Below are 16,298 nucleotides of genomic sequence, written 5' to 3'. Positions count from 1 at the left end.
CAGCCAAGGGCAGGAAGGTTTAAAGCATGCAAACACTTCTGATTTGTGCTTCAAAGCATATGTCCAATAGTGAGGAGTTATGTCATCAATGAAGGTAACAAAGTACAAGTATCCTTCAATGGATTTAACACACATGGGCCCATAAACATCACTATGCACAAGCTGTAATTTCTGATCAACACGCATAGATGCACCTTTGGAAAACAAAGCACAATGCATTTTGCCAAATACACAACTTTCACATACACTATGCGTAGGTGCTTTCAACGAAGGGAGATGGAGCACCATATTTTTTCTTTTTAGGTGAAGCAAACTGCATAATTAAGATGACCAAACCAAGCATCCACAATGGTGGCATCAATTGTAATGCATCCTCTGATGCTCTCCTCTCATATAAATCAAGCTAATAGAGTCCATTATACAATGTATTAGTGACAATTAGGACATCCCCATCACTACATCATAGACACTACATCAATCCATGTGGAATTTAACCACAAAACCAACACATACAATGGCTGAAACTGAAAGCAAATTTTTCTTTATGCCTGCCACATACAAGACCTTTTCAAGCATGATAGTTTTTCCATCCACTATAATAATGGAAATCTAACCAATGCATTGAATTGCATATGAAGCATTGTTTGCACATACAACACATCCCTCCTTTTAGACATTTGCATATGATATAAGAAAGTCACAAAAGGACATTATGTGCTTCGAAGCGCCACTCTCAAAAAAAAACTATGTGCTGCAATTTTCAGCAACTGAAAGACCATGCTCATGTGAAGATGGATCATATGAACAACGCACAACAAAGATATAAGACTAACCAATGTCCAAGCTTGCCAAATGTGTGGTTTCATTCTTTACATTTACTGAATTTACAACAATACTCATGCCTGATTGTTTCTTCTTTTTACTTGCCATCCTTTTTTTGCATTTTTCAATAACATGCCTCTTTTTCTTGCAATAATTGCGCCTCTTTTTCTTAGCACCATCATCCTTGGTGCTTGAAGAGTCTGTAGAAGAACCTGCTTTGCCTTTACCTTTTAATTTTAAGGGCTGCCATGACTTCCCTTTGTTTCGATTGCTAGCTACAAATGCTTAATTGTCCATACTTATATCAGAGTGATTCACCCTTGATTGCTCTTCTTGCAACATTAGTGATAGTGACGCATCAAATATGTATGCATTAGCATCTCCTTCGCTAGTAAACTAAGTGTAGTGGCAAAACTCTGATAAGTATCAGGTACATCAGCCAAGTCTATAGATACAAGAGAGACATCGGGAATTATTTCATCAATATTAGCAAGCTTCTCCGTAATGTCCTTGACACGTGTAATGTATACATCCACAGAATCACCCTCTGTCATGTGCTCCATCTCAAGCTGCTTACGCAAATAGGCTACACAAGCCTCATTGCGCACCTGATACAACAAAGCAAGCTTATCCCAAGCATCCTTGGCCGTTGTGCACAAGTAAATATGCGGGATAACTTGTCCCTTGTACAAAAGTGCAATCAAAGCATGAGCTTGGGCATCACACCCATCCCATCTCAATTAATCTACTATGGGAGGTGTAGGAGGAGTTGGAGCAAAAGATCCATTGGTGATAGTGGATAAGCTAGAAGAATCTATAGCATTCTACGTTACTAGGTCTCCAGGCCTAACTTTTGAACCACATACATAACCCCAAAGCTGCTTGGCAACAAGTACATGCTTTATCATGTATGCCCACATGGGACAATTAGTGCCATCCGATTTGTCTGAGGTCCCAAACATGTTGAGCAAATCATTTTGCCCTACCATTGCTTGCTGAAATTTCTTGTCTTTTTTGCAACCAACTACTATCCAGTACAAATGCAAGTACAACACAAAAACAAAGCAAAGAAAAGACCAAAACTCACAATTTTTTGAAAAATTGATGGCATCGATGATGAATTTGTGGCTGAAAGGGCTTCAATGTGCGCGATTGATGATGTAGGTGTAATTAGCCTCATCGTCAATGAATTTTTGGAAATTTCACAAAAATCCCAACATTAATTGGTAAAATTAGGTGAAATTTGAGCTCGGATGTGAAAAGCTCTAAATTTTGACACAAAATTAAGCAATTTTTTAGCACCGAATGCAAGATCCCCAAAATTTTGGTGAGATTTGGGGTTTTCAAGCAAAAGTCCCAAAATTCTTAAAGAAATCTGGGGGAAATTTGGGCCTAATATAAATCCCCAAATTTTGTGCTTAACAAGGGCACTACACACAAACAGGAGCAATTTTAAGTGGCTTAATGTTGATTAAGGCTTGAGGGGCCAATACTTTAATGTTTAAATGTATCACGTGTCAAGCAACAAATCAGTGAAGGCTATCACGACATTAAATAGCAAGCATGATGTGGCGCATGCTGTCGAGGCTGCTTCTAGGCATGTGTGCATGTTGGCGACCTATTGGGAGCAAACGAGTATGCCATAGCTGTCAAGGCTGGTCAGCATAACATGTTGGTCGTAATGTGGCAAAAGCTAGAGATTCATCACAAGAAACGGATTGTCGAGCAAGCTGTCAAGCAGAGGTGACGAGCTTGTCAGTGCATCATCCAAGGAGCGAAACAAGCTGTCATGTCAGCTTTCATGCATATGAGCTCAATAGGAACATATCATGGAGGCAACCATGGGCTGACCATGCTTGCTAGATAGGCGCAACGAGGTAGACAGCACCTAATATTGCTGGCACAAACACACAGCAGCAGGCACCGAGCTCAAACTAAAGATGGCATGCAAACCAAGTTAAAGAAGAGCAGCCGAGCTCCAGGCTCAACGGCAACTATGGCGATGCACGATCAAAGTAGTAGCGGCTAAGAGGTATGGCTCTAATACCCACTATTAGGTTAGGGTTTAGCAACATGTGCACTCTCACACACGCTCACAATGAACAAGTGAACAGCAAGAGAGGAGAATGTTGGAAGGTCACATCCACTATGTGAGAATGATATGAAAGTAGAATCCCTAAGGTACGAAGTACCACACCCACTGACAGATATTCACACAAGGAAAAAACCCTTCTCCAACTAGAAGGTAAAAAGTGCCCATGGATAAGGGAGCGTTCACACCAAACCATAGAAGGAACACGATAAGTGAAACAAATGCTTGGTTTTCTATGATCATGATCATGCAAACATGAAGTGGGCCTATGTTGAAACAAAAAGTAAAGCTTTTAGCTTTCATTACAACATTGAGCCTTAGCCTTTAGCCTTATAGCTTTTAGGGGTCTTACCTTTTGTTTTTTGGTTTCCTAGGCCTTCCAAGGCATTTGTGCTAGTCTTGAGGCCTTAGAGTCTCAATGATGTAAGAACTACATATATAGGACCCCTATTAGGGCATTGTGATTCATCATACACTCTTACTCACTATGCCCCAATGTGAAAAGAGGCCCAAGGTGACTATGGTTAATCAAGTGCATAGAAAGTTGGATAAATTGGAGTTTTGCTTCTTGCAAAGTTTTTTAGTTTCATTTTTTGAGTGTTGTGCTAAAGGTATTTCAAGCAAATGATGACGCGAGGAAGTAGAGCGAGGCTACAGTAACAAAGAAGTCAAGGTTCATGTGCTGCATATACTACGAAACAAGAATACAAAGTGAATTTTAAGATAAAAGCACAAAACGTGTTTAATATAACCAATATTCCTCTGCCTTCAAAAAGTTTGCAACACTATGTCAATTGTACCTTAGAGACCATGAGATGATACAAACACTAACCAAGTCAAGAATCTTTTGCATCTTATCAACATTTCTATTGCTTCAAATTTTGTCATTTTGCCAACCTTATCCTATAAGCTTTGCACCAATTTAATATAACCTCATCTTGAATGGTAATATATTTGTTGCATGTTTCCAACTTAGATTCTGGAGTCCCAAGAAACAACAAAAAAGAGCTCTTCTTAAGACCTACTCTCTCTCAATTCCCTTGCAAAGCTTTAAAACTCTTTAATTTATACTAGGACTAAGATTTTAAGCAACAAACATTAAACACACGCTAAGATGCTATAGAATTCTTTCAAGATTTACGTAAGTTCAAAAATAGCTTTATAAAAGACTTGCATGATATTTAACTAAACAAAAGATGTAAGAAAAGTAGGGTGTTTACCTTATACTCCCAATAAATTGAAAGCGCCAAAGTAAAAATTTTCATCTGTCGTCTCATATTGTGGCCCCATCCCATTTTGTAGAATAGGCCTAAACCTGGAAAGCATGATTAATATAGTTTTTAAAGTCTCTCAGTAATTAGATACATCCATTGTTCACAACACAGAAAAATATTTACAACTTGAAAACTATTATGTGAGTGGCTAAGCTATGTATTATCTTGATGCAATGGTGTTGATAAAGTCATCATGATGCAAAAACAAAATTCTAACATGGAAACGAAGGCTTAGGGGAGAAGAGGACATGCAATAGAAATAATCCTACACATTCTAAATAAGGTAAATGTGTGCATAACAAAATTACAAATGCATATCTAACACTAAAGGAAAATCTTAGCTATGTCTTCTTTTAGCTAGTGCCAAGATCGCAAACCAATCTTAGTGAAGATTTGTGCACTATAAGGACAATTCCACAAATTGTCAATCTTGGGAATCATATGCTTGTTATTAACGATGACTTGATTAAGCCCTTTATAGTATATACATAATACTACAAGGATAAACCCAAACAACAACCACATCCCTACTACTTCTAGTGGATGAGTACGTACACATTGGTTTTGTAAGAACTCTGTCTGAGATGCCAAATATTAATAACACTAAAGCATTGATATTGTAACATCTACCACAAACAAAAGGCATGCAAAAGTAAGATGAAAGAAAATGAATGCTAAACATAAAATATGAGGATAAAGGTGATCACCAAGCTACATAAGAAATAAAAGAGCCCAAATATAATGCACAATAAGAGATGCAATGTGCCCTTGTGGGAAGGCATTGAGCATGCCAAACTAGAAGGATGGCTAATGAAAATGGTTTTTAAGTATAATCTACTACCATATTTTGGTGGTGTTTTGTGAACACAATTGGGACCACTTAGGCACTTTTTTCCCTCTTAAAGAGGTTTTTTTCCCTGCATTGTATATATGCCTATTAGCTTTTAGGGCATACTCAATCTTGTAAACCTTATCTATTGATACTTCTTAATACACTTTTGACTCTTGAGTTGTGCTCTCTCAAGCTTTTTATTCTCCATGCTATGTGCTTGATTTCCTGCAACCCTAAATCCAACAATTGGTATCACAACGAGCTTCATCTCTTGGGTAGAGTCATCAACACTCTTTGTTTGATTTACTCCGATCGGGACGAGATTTGACAAGCGTTCATAAGTCGACAAATACTAGGAGTGAATCAGATGTTGTCAAATTTTTTATTCAGGTTTGTTTCGACCTCTTTTTGCACTATTACCAATACTACATAAGCTATTTCATCCTTTTGTGCAAAATTTTTGACATCAAACAATTCTGCAAGTAAAAGCCCTTATAGTCTCCTTTATACTATGCTACATAGCGCACAAGTTGGTCTTGTGCATATTTTCCTCTACACAAGCAATGTTTGCATCAATCAATGGCCATGGCTAGCAACAATTATGTACTCTATATGTTGGTTGTTGAGGACAAGTTGGATGGAACCAACTATCCATGGTGGGCTTACATGATGAGTCATGTATGTTGAGGTAAAATGCATTACATGTTGATTAGCTACTTAAAATACCCCCAAAACTAGCTTAATTAATCAAAATATTGAAACTTTCATTAAAAGAAATGCAATCCTAGAAAGTGTCAATGTCTCATAAGGCAAACCCTAATTTGGAGAACCCTACTGAGCTAAAACACGCTTTACAACTAATTAGCATTTTAAACAGCCCCAAAACACACCTAATTAATGAAAAACGCAAATTTGGGATGCAGTTCGAGAGAGTTTTAGTGGTCCCCCAAAACCCTAGTTTTTTGGGACACCCTTCAACATATATAAATAGATAGGCTGCCCACCATTCAGCCTCATCCTTTTGTCCAGGTTTCTCACTTTACCGTGCAGATTTCAGCCATCAGTCACCTACCATCTGATGTCCAGCCATCACCGACTACAGCCCATCACTATCTAGCCCTAGGTGGCCTGTTCATCAACCATCTACCATCTGGTCGTACCCCCCATCCCTTTCAGAGGGGGACGATCTCGGTGATGCAGCTGTGGATTTCTTGGCCCCTACTGTTTTAGCGGTGTCCAGCCATCATCGACTACAGCCCATCACTATCCAGCCCTAGGTGGCCTGTTTTCAACCATTGCCCTGCTGTTTGGAGGTCTCTATCTACTGCCTCAAGATAGCACCAGATCAACCTACATTTTTAGCATTTGGTGCCAAGAAACAAGCTATTGCCATCTCTTCCACTGGGTGACTCCTGTAGTACCTGCGTTTTAGCTATCCAATAGGCCATCTATGATAGCAAACACCTCTCCTAATGTCGCCTAACAGTTCTCTACCTCGGGTGATCAGTTTTCAATCTTCCTCTAGTGGTACACTACTGCATTTACTAGATTTCAGCTTGCAACTACAGTGTTTTGGTAACCAGCCTACTACCCTTCATTATTCAACACTCTATCATCTCCAACTGGTGGTCACAACACTTGGGATCCATCTCCAGTGGATATCACTCTTTGACACTGTATTGCTCTGCCCTTGGGCATTCTGTATGCTCTTACATTCATTTATAGCATTCATTCACTTTAGAGTTTCTTCCTGTGTTTGTCTCTATGTTTGAGTTTTACATTTTGCATTTTGCGTTTAAGGTTTGAGTTCCTCTTGGTTTCTTCCTCTTGTCCTCATTCGACCGCCTGCGCCTTAGGTAGACTGGGAGGTCCCCTTTGGTGCGTTCGGCCTTAGGTGGTCAAGGCATTTCCGGGTCACTTTCAGAGCTCACTTCTAACTCGGAGTTAAACTCACAACCTTTGCTAGAAGGAGTTCCCCCTGGTGGTTGCAGCTCCAATTCTATTCTAAGGAGTGGTACGGTACTTGATTGAACTAATCCAGCTTGCTCGTGATCTATCACCCCAACGGTTGCATTCTGTTCTGAAGGCTCCTCTTTCGCTCCTAAGGACATTGGCTTTCCATGGCTTGGAGTCTACTCGTATCTGTTCAATCACTTGGCCGTCCGTTTCATACTCTATTGTCTCGGCCTCTTCCTCACCTTCCTCATCTGTAGAGTAGCAGTCTTCATATTGATCGTCCAAATCATTATCTTCTAGCTGCTTATCGTCTCCTAGGCTTCTAGCCTCAACCCTCTTCGCATCTGTGATCAGTGCCCAATTGTACATCAGGTTCAAGTCGTGCACTTGGGTCCACTGCCACTTCGGCTCATCCATGAGATCCTTAAGGGATTTGAGATTGGCAATTGGGTTACCAGCCAACCCTTTTGTCAAGTATTCAAGGGTCCCTTGGAGTTCGAGTTTGTTAGACGGAATGTGGAAAGGGACAAGTGTTGGTTGTCTACTAGGGCTCTTGGCCATCATGCAAAGTGGTACCGATAGCGAGGTCTTACCCTTCTGCAGTTGAGATGTTGTGGCTTTATGGGACTCATTGGCTATCCTTGCAGCCTGCTTATAATCACCTTTATCATCTGAGAATGGCAGGTCGATGGTGGCTAGCACATGCATCCAATCCCGCTCATCCTCGGGGCAAGGGATATACTTCGTTAGTGGCCCGTAAGAATTTCTAACCTGTGAGTCTCCTTTCGAGATAGCGGAGATGGCATCTAGGTCAACTAGCATGGTCTTCCAGGTATCCATCTCGACTCTTACAACCTCCAATCTATTGCCTAAGAATATAAGACCATTGCCCCAATCTTCTATCACTTATAGGTTTCGCATCCAAGGTCGGCCTAGCAAGACGTCGTAGTCCACTTCCTTCATTATTATGAAGTTCACTGAGAACTGGACTCCCACTATCTTCAAGGGCCAGTCTTTTAGCACTCCAAGCAGTTTGACCTTCATTTCGTTAGCCAGCATAACATTAAACCTTGCGGTCTCCACAGGTGGGTTACCCCAAGCCTACAGGACTGCATGGCTGAGCACACTTACTCCAACTCCCGTATCTACAATTCTCTTTCTTGTAGCATCTCCTAATGCATTGATAGGCAAGACTGCATCTATCTCTATGCCTTCCCAAAAGGCATTTACATGCAAAGACTTAAGCACTGAGTTCAAGGTTAAGCTTGATATGTGTGTTACTGTGTTATGGTCAAGCAAGTCGGTCACTCCAAGCTTGTCGTGTCGTTCTACCCACTGCTTCAACCCTTGCTATAGCGTCCGGTTCTACCTGAGCAGCTCTCCCAAAGGTAGGGTCACAAGGGCCGATATCAATGTCGTGAGCAAGTTACCAATTGCCTGTTTTTCGTTAAGCTCTACACTCTTTTGCCAATGATCTTAGGCAGCCTACCTACTTGTGGTATCTAGGCTCTTATGCGGTGTCACGTGGGGTGTGGATGCGTCTCTTGATTTGAATTGAGTAAACGAGAACAATGTGCTCACACTAGAGAGCTCATCGATCTCATCTTCAATAATGGATTCCACATCCTTTAGGTGCGCATGGGCTTCTCTAACCAATCCTTGACCTTATCCACCACTTCCAATTGGTGCCTCGGATCACGATAGTCTCCAACCTTGGCACTTTCCTTTTATGTTGTCTTAGGAGCAAATGTCTCTACTTCTGCATCTATGACTTTCTTCCCCTTTGGTAACATGGTGGCACTGTCTATCTTAAGCATAATCTTTGTCTCAGCCCTCTTTTTCCTTCTTCTACGGTTTTTCTTCCCTATTGAAGCTACGTTGAGGTTACTAGATCCGGATAATGAGACACCAGCCTGCTTTGCCTATGCTTAGGTCATGACATTCAGCGGAATTGGCGTGGCTTTGCCATCAAGTGTTTCAACTCCAAACAGTCCCAATGGTACGGATGGCACGATAGCCGAACTAGTGGAAGGTTTCCGCCTAGGGCACTCAGTGTACAAGTATATGATCCCACACTCAGGGCATCTCAGATTGACCTCTCGATTGGCTTGCTCCCATTTGGGGCATCATGATAAGATGTCTCCTGGGTGACCGCAAGTCCAGCATGCAATGGATTCCTGGTTCTCTCCTCCTAGACCTCTACCTCTTCCCATTCCTAGCACTATCACCAGCATTGGTCTGAAATCCATCAAGATGGGATTGTCCTCTTCGTCATACGAGACGTAAGGATCTACGTATGCTTTGTTCTCGTTCAGCTCCTCTATATAATGTATCAGAGCATCGCTTAGTGGATGGGTCACGATGGGTACAGGTAGTCTAGGTATCCCTATGGGATTTATGTCCCATCCTAGTGACGGCTAGCTTTGAATCGTTGAGTGTTGGAAAAGCTAGTGGAGCCCCCCTCCCGAAAGGTTGTGATCTATTCCCTAGGTAGTAAGGCTAATTGTATGACTGTGAGTATAGCAATTGCCTCGATAGTCAACAATGCAATGCATCATGGCCAAACCTACCGCAATTGGCACAAGGTCTAAATCTAGGAAGCATGCACTCAGCCGGAAGGTGGTTTCCTCCACAATGCACGCACTGCACATGAGGTTGTGCGGGCCTTCTTATCATCTCTTGAAGCCTAACCAACTCTAGCTTCACGTCCGCCAACCCCTGGCTCTGATCGACACTTTTTCTCTTGTCTTGGGTGCTCTGGTTAGATCTTTCACCAACAGTCGTAGCCCTTTCTGAGATTCAATATACAGCGTTGTCTCGGGTTGTGGGTCTCAAGCTCCTCACCTTGAGTAGGTCATCCACTCGTATGGCTTCTTTGAAGACCCTAGCTAGCACATCCCTTTGCAAGGTTGAGTTGCTCACCAAGGCCTTGTAAGGCTCTTTGCTTTGAATTTGGCTTATGAACACAGTGGAGATCGCTCGTTCGCTAAGTCGCTCTGGCTGGGATTCTCTTAAAGAGACTCCACACGTGGGTGACATAGTCTCCGATATCCTTCTTGTCCTTTTGACTGATGTTTATCAACCTAACGATGAGGTTGTCAAAACATCCCACCTCAGAGAATCTCTTGATGAAGAGACTTTGGAGGTTATTGAAGTCATCGCATTCAGCATTGTCTAGTGTACCACGTCCGTCTTTTATCTCCTAGGCAAAGTCCGAAAGCTCGTGCATGTTGAGCAAGGTCCATGAGGCCATTAGCCTCATATACTTGCTCAAACTGCTCCACAAAGATATACAGGTGGTCATTGTCAAGCTGATACTTGTCAAGTTGCTTAGCAACCACATGTATATTGGTCTGGCTCCTAGAATTCGAGGTGATTCCTAGTCCTACTAGCAACAAAGTTGCCAGGGCTGCTCCACTCTATTCTACAGTCGTGTTGTCTAAGAATCGTTTGGTGAGAAGCTCGCTTAGCGTAAGGTCAACTTCTAGTGCTCTCTCCCTCTCAGCTTTTGGTCCTGTCCTATTTTAGTTGGCGAGCGCTAAAACGTGTTGGACTTTATGCATTTCTATGTCTTGCCTTAGCTTTTGAGCTCGTTGCTCTTGGTGATAGGCGGTCATGCTTAGCAGCGCTTTCCTTGCCAACCTTCTCTCCTCCTCTAGACCGGCTATGATATCCTCGACTGGTCTACCGTGATGCTCCATTTTGGTTTGCAAGTCATATCAGGTCATCAATTGTTAGATGTTGACTAGGAATTCTCCCAAGTCAAGCTCGTCATTTTCCGCGCTGGCACTAGTTCGTGACCTATTGCTAGTTTCTTGGGCAACTAGGGTGTCCATAAGTCAGGTAGAGCTACGTCCCTAATCGTGCTTGCCCCTGTTGCTCCCTAAGCAATTTGACAATTCAAGTCTCTCAATATTCGGTGATTGGTATCCTTGGCCACTATTCAATGCTTGGGATCTCCTCCTACTAGTGGGTTCGTTCAGCTCATCTTATCTTGCATGAATTCCTTGTTATTCAAAACAATCCTCAATATTATGTGCACTCAGATACTATTGGGATGCTCCTTAATGTACGTTGTGAGGAATAAGGCTTTCAACTTTTCTGATGCACGTCAAATGTTCAATTGATGTAGTGTGTGAATTCAACGGAAACAGTACAGTGCAAATAACACTCTTTCCGATCAATTCCCACTAACTACAGCTTCTTCGTATGGGTGATGGCCACCCTTGATGGTCAATTTTAGTCTCTACGGCATTCTAGACGTATGATCTAAGGGATAGCAAGTTTGATCAATTAGTCCACCCACTAACTACAGCTTCTTCGTATAGGTGATGGCCACCCTCGATGGTCAATTTTGGTCTCTACGGCATTCTAGACATATGGTCTAAGGGATAGCAGGTTTGGTCAATTAGTCCAGGTCTCTAGCGGAATGAGCGATTGATGGTCAGTGTGACCACTTTTTTTTGTCTATATCGTAAGGTCACAATTCTTGAGTCAGTCGGCTCTATGAGCCATTCTATGTGTCTGGAGGTCTATTGGGATTTCAACTAGCTTGGGCTCAGGCTCTACTTGCCCTGGGGTGGGTCCAATTTACCAGAATCTAGCTTCTATGTAGTCTCTCCGAGTGACAGTGTCTGAATGCTTGACTCGGACCATCGAGTCCGAATGGTCCTATCCGAGTCTAGACTATCCGAGTCCGAGTGACTTGGCACTCAACCCTCCGAGTCCGAGTGAATGGCCGTCCGAGTCTAAATTAGATCCAAGGTCCAAGTCCAAGTCTTAGACTCCAACAATTTTATGGTTGTTCAAGTAGACTTGTAACTCGGACTGTCCGAGTGGTAGCAGGACTCGAACAACTATGAAATCCGTCCAAGTGCACTACCAAAATTTCCAGAACGACAAGAATCATGATAAATCTCACATGTGACTTGATCAATCTCTCAACTATAACCCTGGAAGCAATTATCCAATACAAAGACACACTCAGAGCTTACCTGCAAGGCTCAAAGGCACGATGGTGAAGATTACCAAGCATGAAATGGTTTCCAGCCCTGTAGCTCTCTCTCTCAACTAACTGCACACAAATGAGCTCTCTCTTTGCTCTCTTGGCTTCTTAAACCCTTCTTTGCTTAGTCTTTTACCTCCCTCTTCTCTATCTTTGTTGTCTTAATGCCTTAAAGCTCTTTTTTCACTATTTTTCCCCTGTTTTGAGCCTGCTATTATAGCAGAAACCCTGCTGTGTATTTCTCTATTTTCCTTGTTTTCTCCTTACCTAAATGCATCCAAATCACAAGTAACCACTTACACTAATCCAACCTACTTACCTAAATCCAAAAAACCAAAAAAACTTACTTGCAAAGAAGATCGACTACCTCTTCAACTCCCTCGCTTCCTACCTATCTCAAGCACCAATTTGGGGCAAACCCTACTTCAATGCTCGATTTGAAGCGCGTAAGCACTCAAAGCTTGAATCTATTGTCCTGGCAACAGAACCAAAATGTAGAAGCTTCTCGCTCAACCGCCAAGACATACGGACCGCCTATTGTTTGAAGTGTTTCAGTCAAGTGCAATGGCTACCTCTCACATAGCCATACGCACTCTCACACCTACAAAGTGTAGTGAGCTTACCTCCATGCTTGATCAAGTTGCCTCTTCCCTCAAGCACTCCAATAGCTCCACAATCCAAGGTGCAAGCTCAAGCAAGTTGGATCCTCAAGATCTAAGCTCCATGCTCCATTGCCGCGCGTGTGACAAGAGGAGAAGAAGAAGAGAGGAAAAGATGGAGAGCTTCTCCACCGCGGTTCCTTACCCTCACACACTCACTCCCTCTCTCAAACACAAGCTCAAGCAAAGTAAGAACAAGAAGAAAAAGAAGAGGAGGAGAGCTAGTTTTGGCCACACACAAGAATGAGCTTCTTCATTCACTTTTTGCCTTTTATACAAACCCCTAATTCCCTTTGGGCACCCATTCCTTTTTTACATGCCCGACTATTTTAGCCTAGGTCCTCTTTTCCTATTCCCTTCCTATTTGTATTGTGCCTTCACCCATGCCTGTCTACATTTATTGCACAGGAGGAAGCCCGCCACCTTTTTACAAGGATTTAGAGTGCACTTTTATTTTTAAAACGTGCCTTTTCTCTTTTGCGTTTGCCCTAAACTTTTAAGGTTGTCCTTGCACTTTTGGCCTTTTTTCCTCTATTTCTTCACCCGGGTTGCCTTTTAAGTTTTTCCGCTTTGCCCTATGTCTTTTTAATTTTCTTTTTGCTTTCTTTGCACTGTGGTTAATAAACTCTCAAACTCGCTTAGTGATTGCTCATGGCAAGGCACAACCTAATGGCCTCTGCATGGTGACTCGGTTTCTTTCCCACCCAACAATATAGATTTCAAAGTTCCACCACTTCCAAGTTTTAGCGCCACATGGGAGCCTATGAATAATGAGAGCCTTTAGTATTATCGCTTCAAACACCTTGAGTATGACTCACTCTATGAGCTGTCACACCATCAGATAGTTGAGCGCCTTTCACTTCTTAAATTGTCCAAGGATGTTTGCCAAGTGTGTCAGCTTACGAAAAAACACTGCACTCCATTCCCTCAACAAACCACACGAGCTAAGACACCTCTGAGATTGATTCATGTTGATCTTTGTGGGCCGATATCCACCACCCCCTTAATGGTGCATCACATCTCTTTTTAATAGTGGATGATTTTCCTATATACATGTGGATATATTTTTTAAAGCATAATCTAACGCATTCACCTACGTCTTATAATAGATGCTTCTAGTACATAACTAGGCTCCTCGTTCTGTAGATTATAAAAGGATGATTTTTTGTGGTGAGTTTATCAAATTTCAACATAAACATGGCATTTCTTACCAACTCAACCCTATCAACTCTCCTACAAATGAAGTCATCAAGTGTATAAACCAAATTGTGATGAACATGGCATGCTCTATTTTGTTCGCAACAAATCTTTCTAAGCGCCCTTGGGTCAAGGTTGTCACACTTTGGTATACATCCTCAACCGTTTCCCAACTGCAATGGTTTCTCAGATGACCCCCTTTGAGACATTCTTTCACACATGGCCTGTCATTTCCCACTTTAAAGTCTTTTGGTGTTGTAATTACAAAAATTAAGAAATTCACAAAATTGAAATGCACACTTTACCATACAATCCTAGACATTGAACAACCTATTGGCCCCTAAACTAGCACCCCTTGTGGTATTTCTTTAACTTTTATTGCAAATGGATGGACTACAACTAAGATCCTCTGATCTCCTCCACTAATCCAACTGCCTATTGCTATCAAAACTAACCAACAAGCCTCCAAACCAATTTTCCCCTTGGTTTGCCTTGGGAATTGGCCTTCACTCTACTCATTGAAAGACAAATTCAGCTCCAAATCTGATATTGGCTAGCTGGCCTCTTGAACCTCCCTAAAATTCCTCAATTTCAGCTGCTAGAATTTAAGTCCTAAGCCCTCAATTCTGAGCACAAATCTTAAGGCTGCCGTCAAAACCCTAATTTGTGTTGTAAATTAGGTTTTACAGCAGAGAATGATTGATATCTCTTCCTCTGATGGCTCAAACTGCTGAAAAATGCTGAGATAACTTGAGAGGTGGCTGGGAAATGAAAAAAAAATGCTGTAGAGAGAGAAATTTCAAAGTTTCATCGTGAGAAATGTTAAAAATTTATTGCTGTCCTGCTCAAACAACAAGTTGTTATCTACAACTTAAGACCACCACAAAGACTACTACCCCCTCCTATATGCTATCATCTACACCAAAAGGACCTTGGGCCACTATCACCTACTCTTGGAGGGCTCCAAACTGTTGTCACATACTATAGGACTTATCCCTAGTGGCTGCAAATCACATCATCAGCCTCTCCTTGCTCTCTAACAACCTCCTTATCTCTCACAATGGCTAGAATAGACTTCCACTAGCCATGGGCAAGTTTTACCAAGCGGCAATCTTTTAATCCCATTTTCCAGCATTATACAACTTAATAAATTTACTTGTACCAAGTGTGTCGTTTCTGAATGACGCTGTGATCGACCCAAGCCTTAAGAATATTTCGGGTAGTGGCGTTCATCGTGGAGACCTCCTTTTATAGTAAGCGGTGAGTTTGAAGAGGCTTTGGATCTTTACTATGATAAGATTTTTATAAAAAATAAGACAAGATAATAACCAATAACAGTCGCCATTTTTGCTAGTCGTCGTCATCATGAAGAGGCCATGCCTTCGAGATGACATCATGGTGCTCGACGTTGAGGAATGCATCATTATGTAATAGGTCAACTGGGTTTTGAGCTCCAAGCTTAAGAAATCACCTCTTCTCTCTTCTCTGTCTCTTGCTTGAGTAGTACCTCTTCCTTGAATGGCAGCCTCTTCACTTAAATTAGATTCTGCATCTATGCAAAGCCTTCAATCTCTAAGCTTTAACCAAAGCAACATCTTCATTGTCTTGAACTCCTTCCACTTTGCACAATTATGGATGCCTCTCTACCTCATAGCCTCAAGGAAAGAGGCTTTGATACCATGTTAAGAAAACATGAATCTAGAGTTAGATTGGCTATGGTAAATGCAAGTCATAAACACAATACATGATTGGAATAAGAGATTGTAACTTAAGTGAATTAGGTTCCAAGATTGATTAGCTTGGACTTATAAACATAGTCTTGAGTTGCACAAAAGAGAAATACTATTTGTTGCATTGAAATAAGAGCCAAGTATATGTTTTTATAGCCTTTGGATAGTTTCACTTTCCTCATTGTGCTTATGGGATTCTGAACCTTTCTCCTAGAGCATACATCATTTGTTCTATCTTCCACCCACCCCCCCCCCAAATGATGAGTTCCTATACTTGCTGGCTTTTGCCCCCCCTGCATGAATACATGGCCCGACATACTAGCTCATAGGCAGCCTAGTTAAGTTAAAGCTTGAAATTTTACATCTTTGGCAAGGGTTTTACAAAACAACATCCACTATGGGAAACAAAGATCCACTATGGGAGATACAATGGAAAGATCTTCAAAATAGTTTCTCAGAGGAGTTGGTGGTAGAGGAAGCATCTTCTTCATCCTCTTCATTCATGAACTGATTTCGATGGTGATCATTTTGCACCTGCTATGCTCTTTTCTTGTGAAAACATTCAATGGCTATATGACCAATCTTGCCACAATAATAACGTATAGTGTGATCCTTGTTGTTTGTGTTGCATCCTCATCCACATCCTTTTGCTCCATAAGTTCCCTTGGTGTACAAGAGATTGTCCTTTGAGATAATTTCTTTTGCATCCTTATTTTTAAGTTTACTTTCTC

General features: G+C 41.7%; 1 protein-coding gene across 8 annotated transcripts in view; it reads right to left on the bottom strand.

The window, feature by feature from the left end:
- LOC148039515 (ABC1 family protein) overlaps window positions 1–16,298 on the bottom strand; it is a 160,471-nt gene that overhangs the window by 112,635 nt on the left and 31,538 nt on the right. For all 8 annotated transcript variants that reach the window (XM_087691405.1, XM_087691396.1, XM_087691426.1 and 5 more), the window contains one exon: window positions 4,135–4,229. In XM_087691405.1, the coding sequence (XP_087547531.1) occupies window positions 4,135–4,209 (75 nt within the window). In that variant the 5' untranslated portion in view covers window positions 4,210–4,229. Of the gene's footprint in view, window positions 1–4,134; window positions 4,230–16,298 lie in introns of those variants that run through there.

The sequence above is a fragment of the Lygodium microphyllum genome, chromosome 2, assembly GCF_053477565.2.
Source record: "Lygodium microphyllum isolate KBCC chromosome 2, Lygodium_microphyllum_v1.1.10, whole genome shotgun sequence".
NCBI lineage: Eukaryota > Viridiplantae > Streptophyta > Polypodiopsida > Schizaeales > Lygodiaceae > Lygodium > Lygodium microphyllum.
The sequence above is the reverse complement of the archived record's forward strand: the minus strand, read 5'-3'. Positions and strand labels throughout refer to the sequence as shown.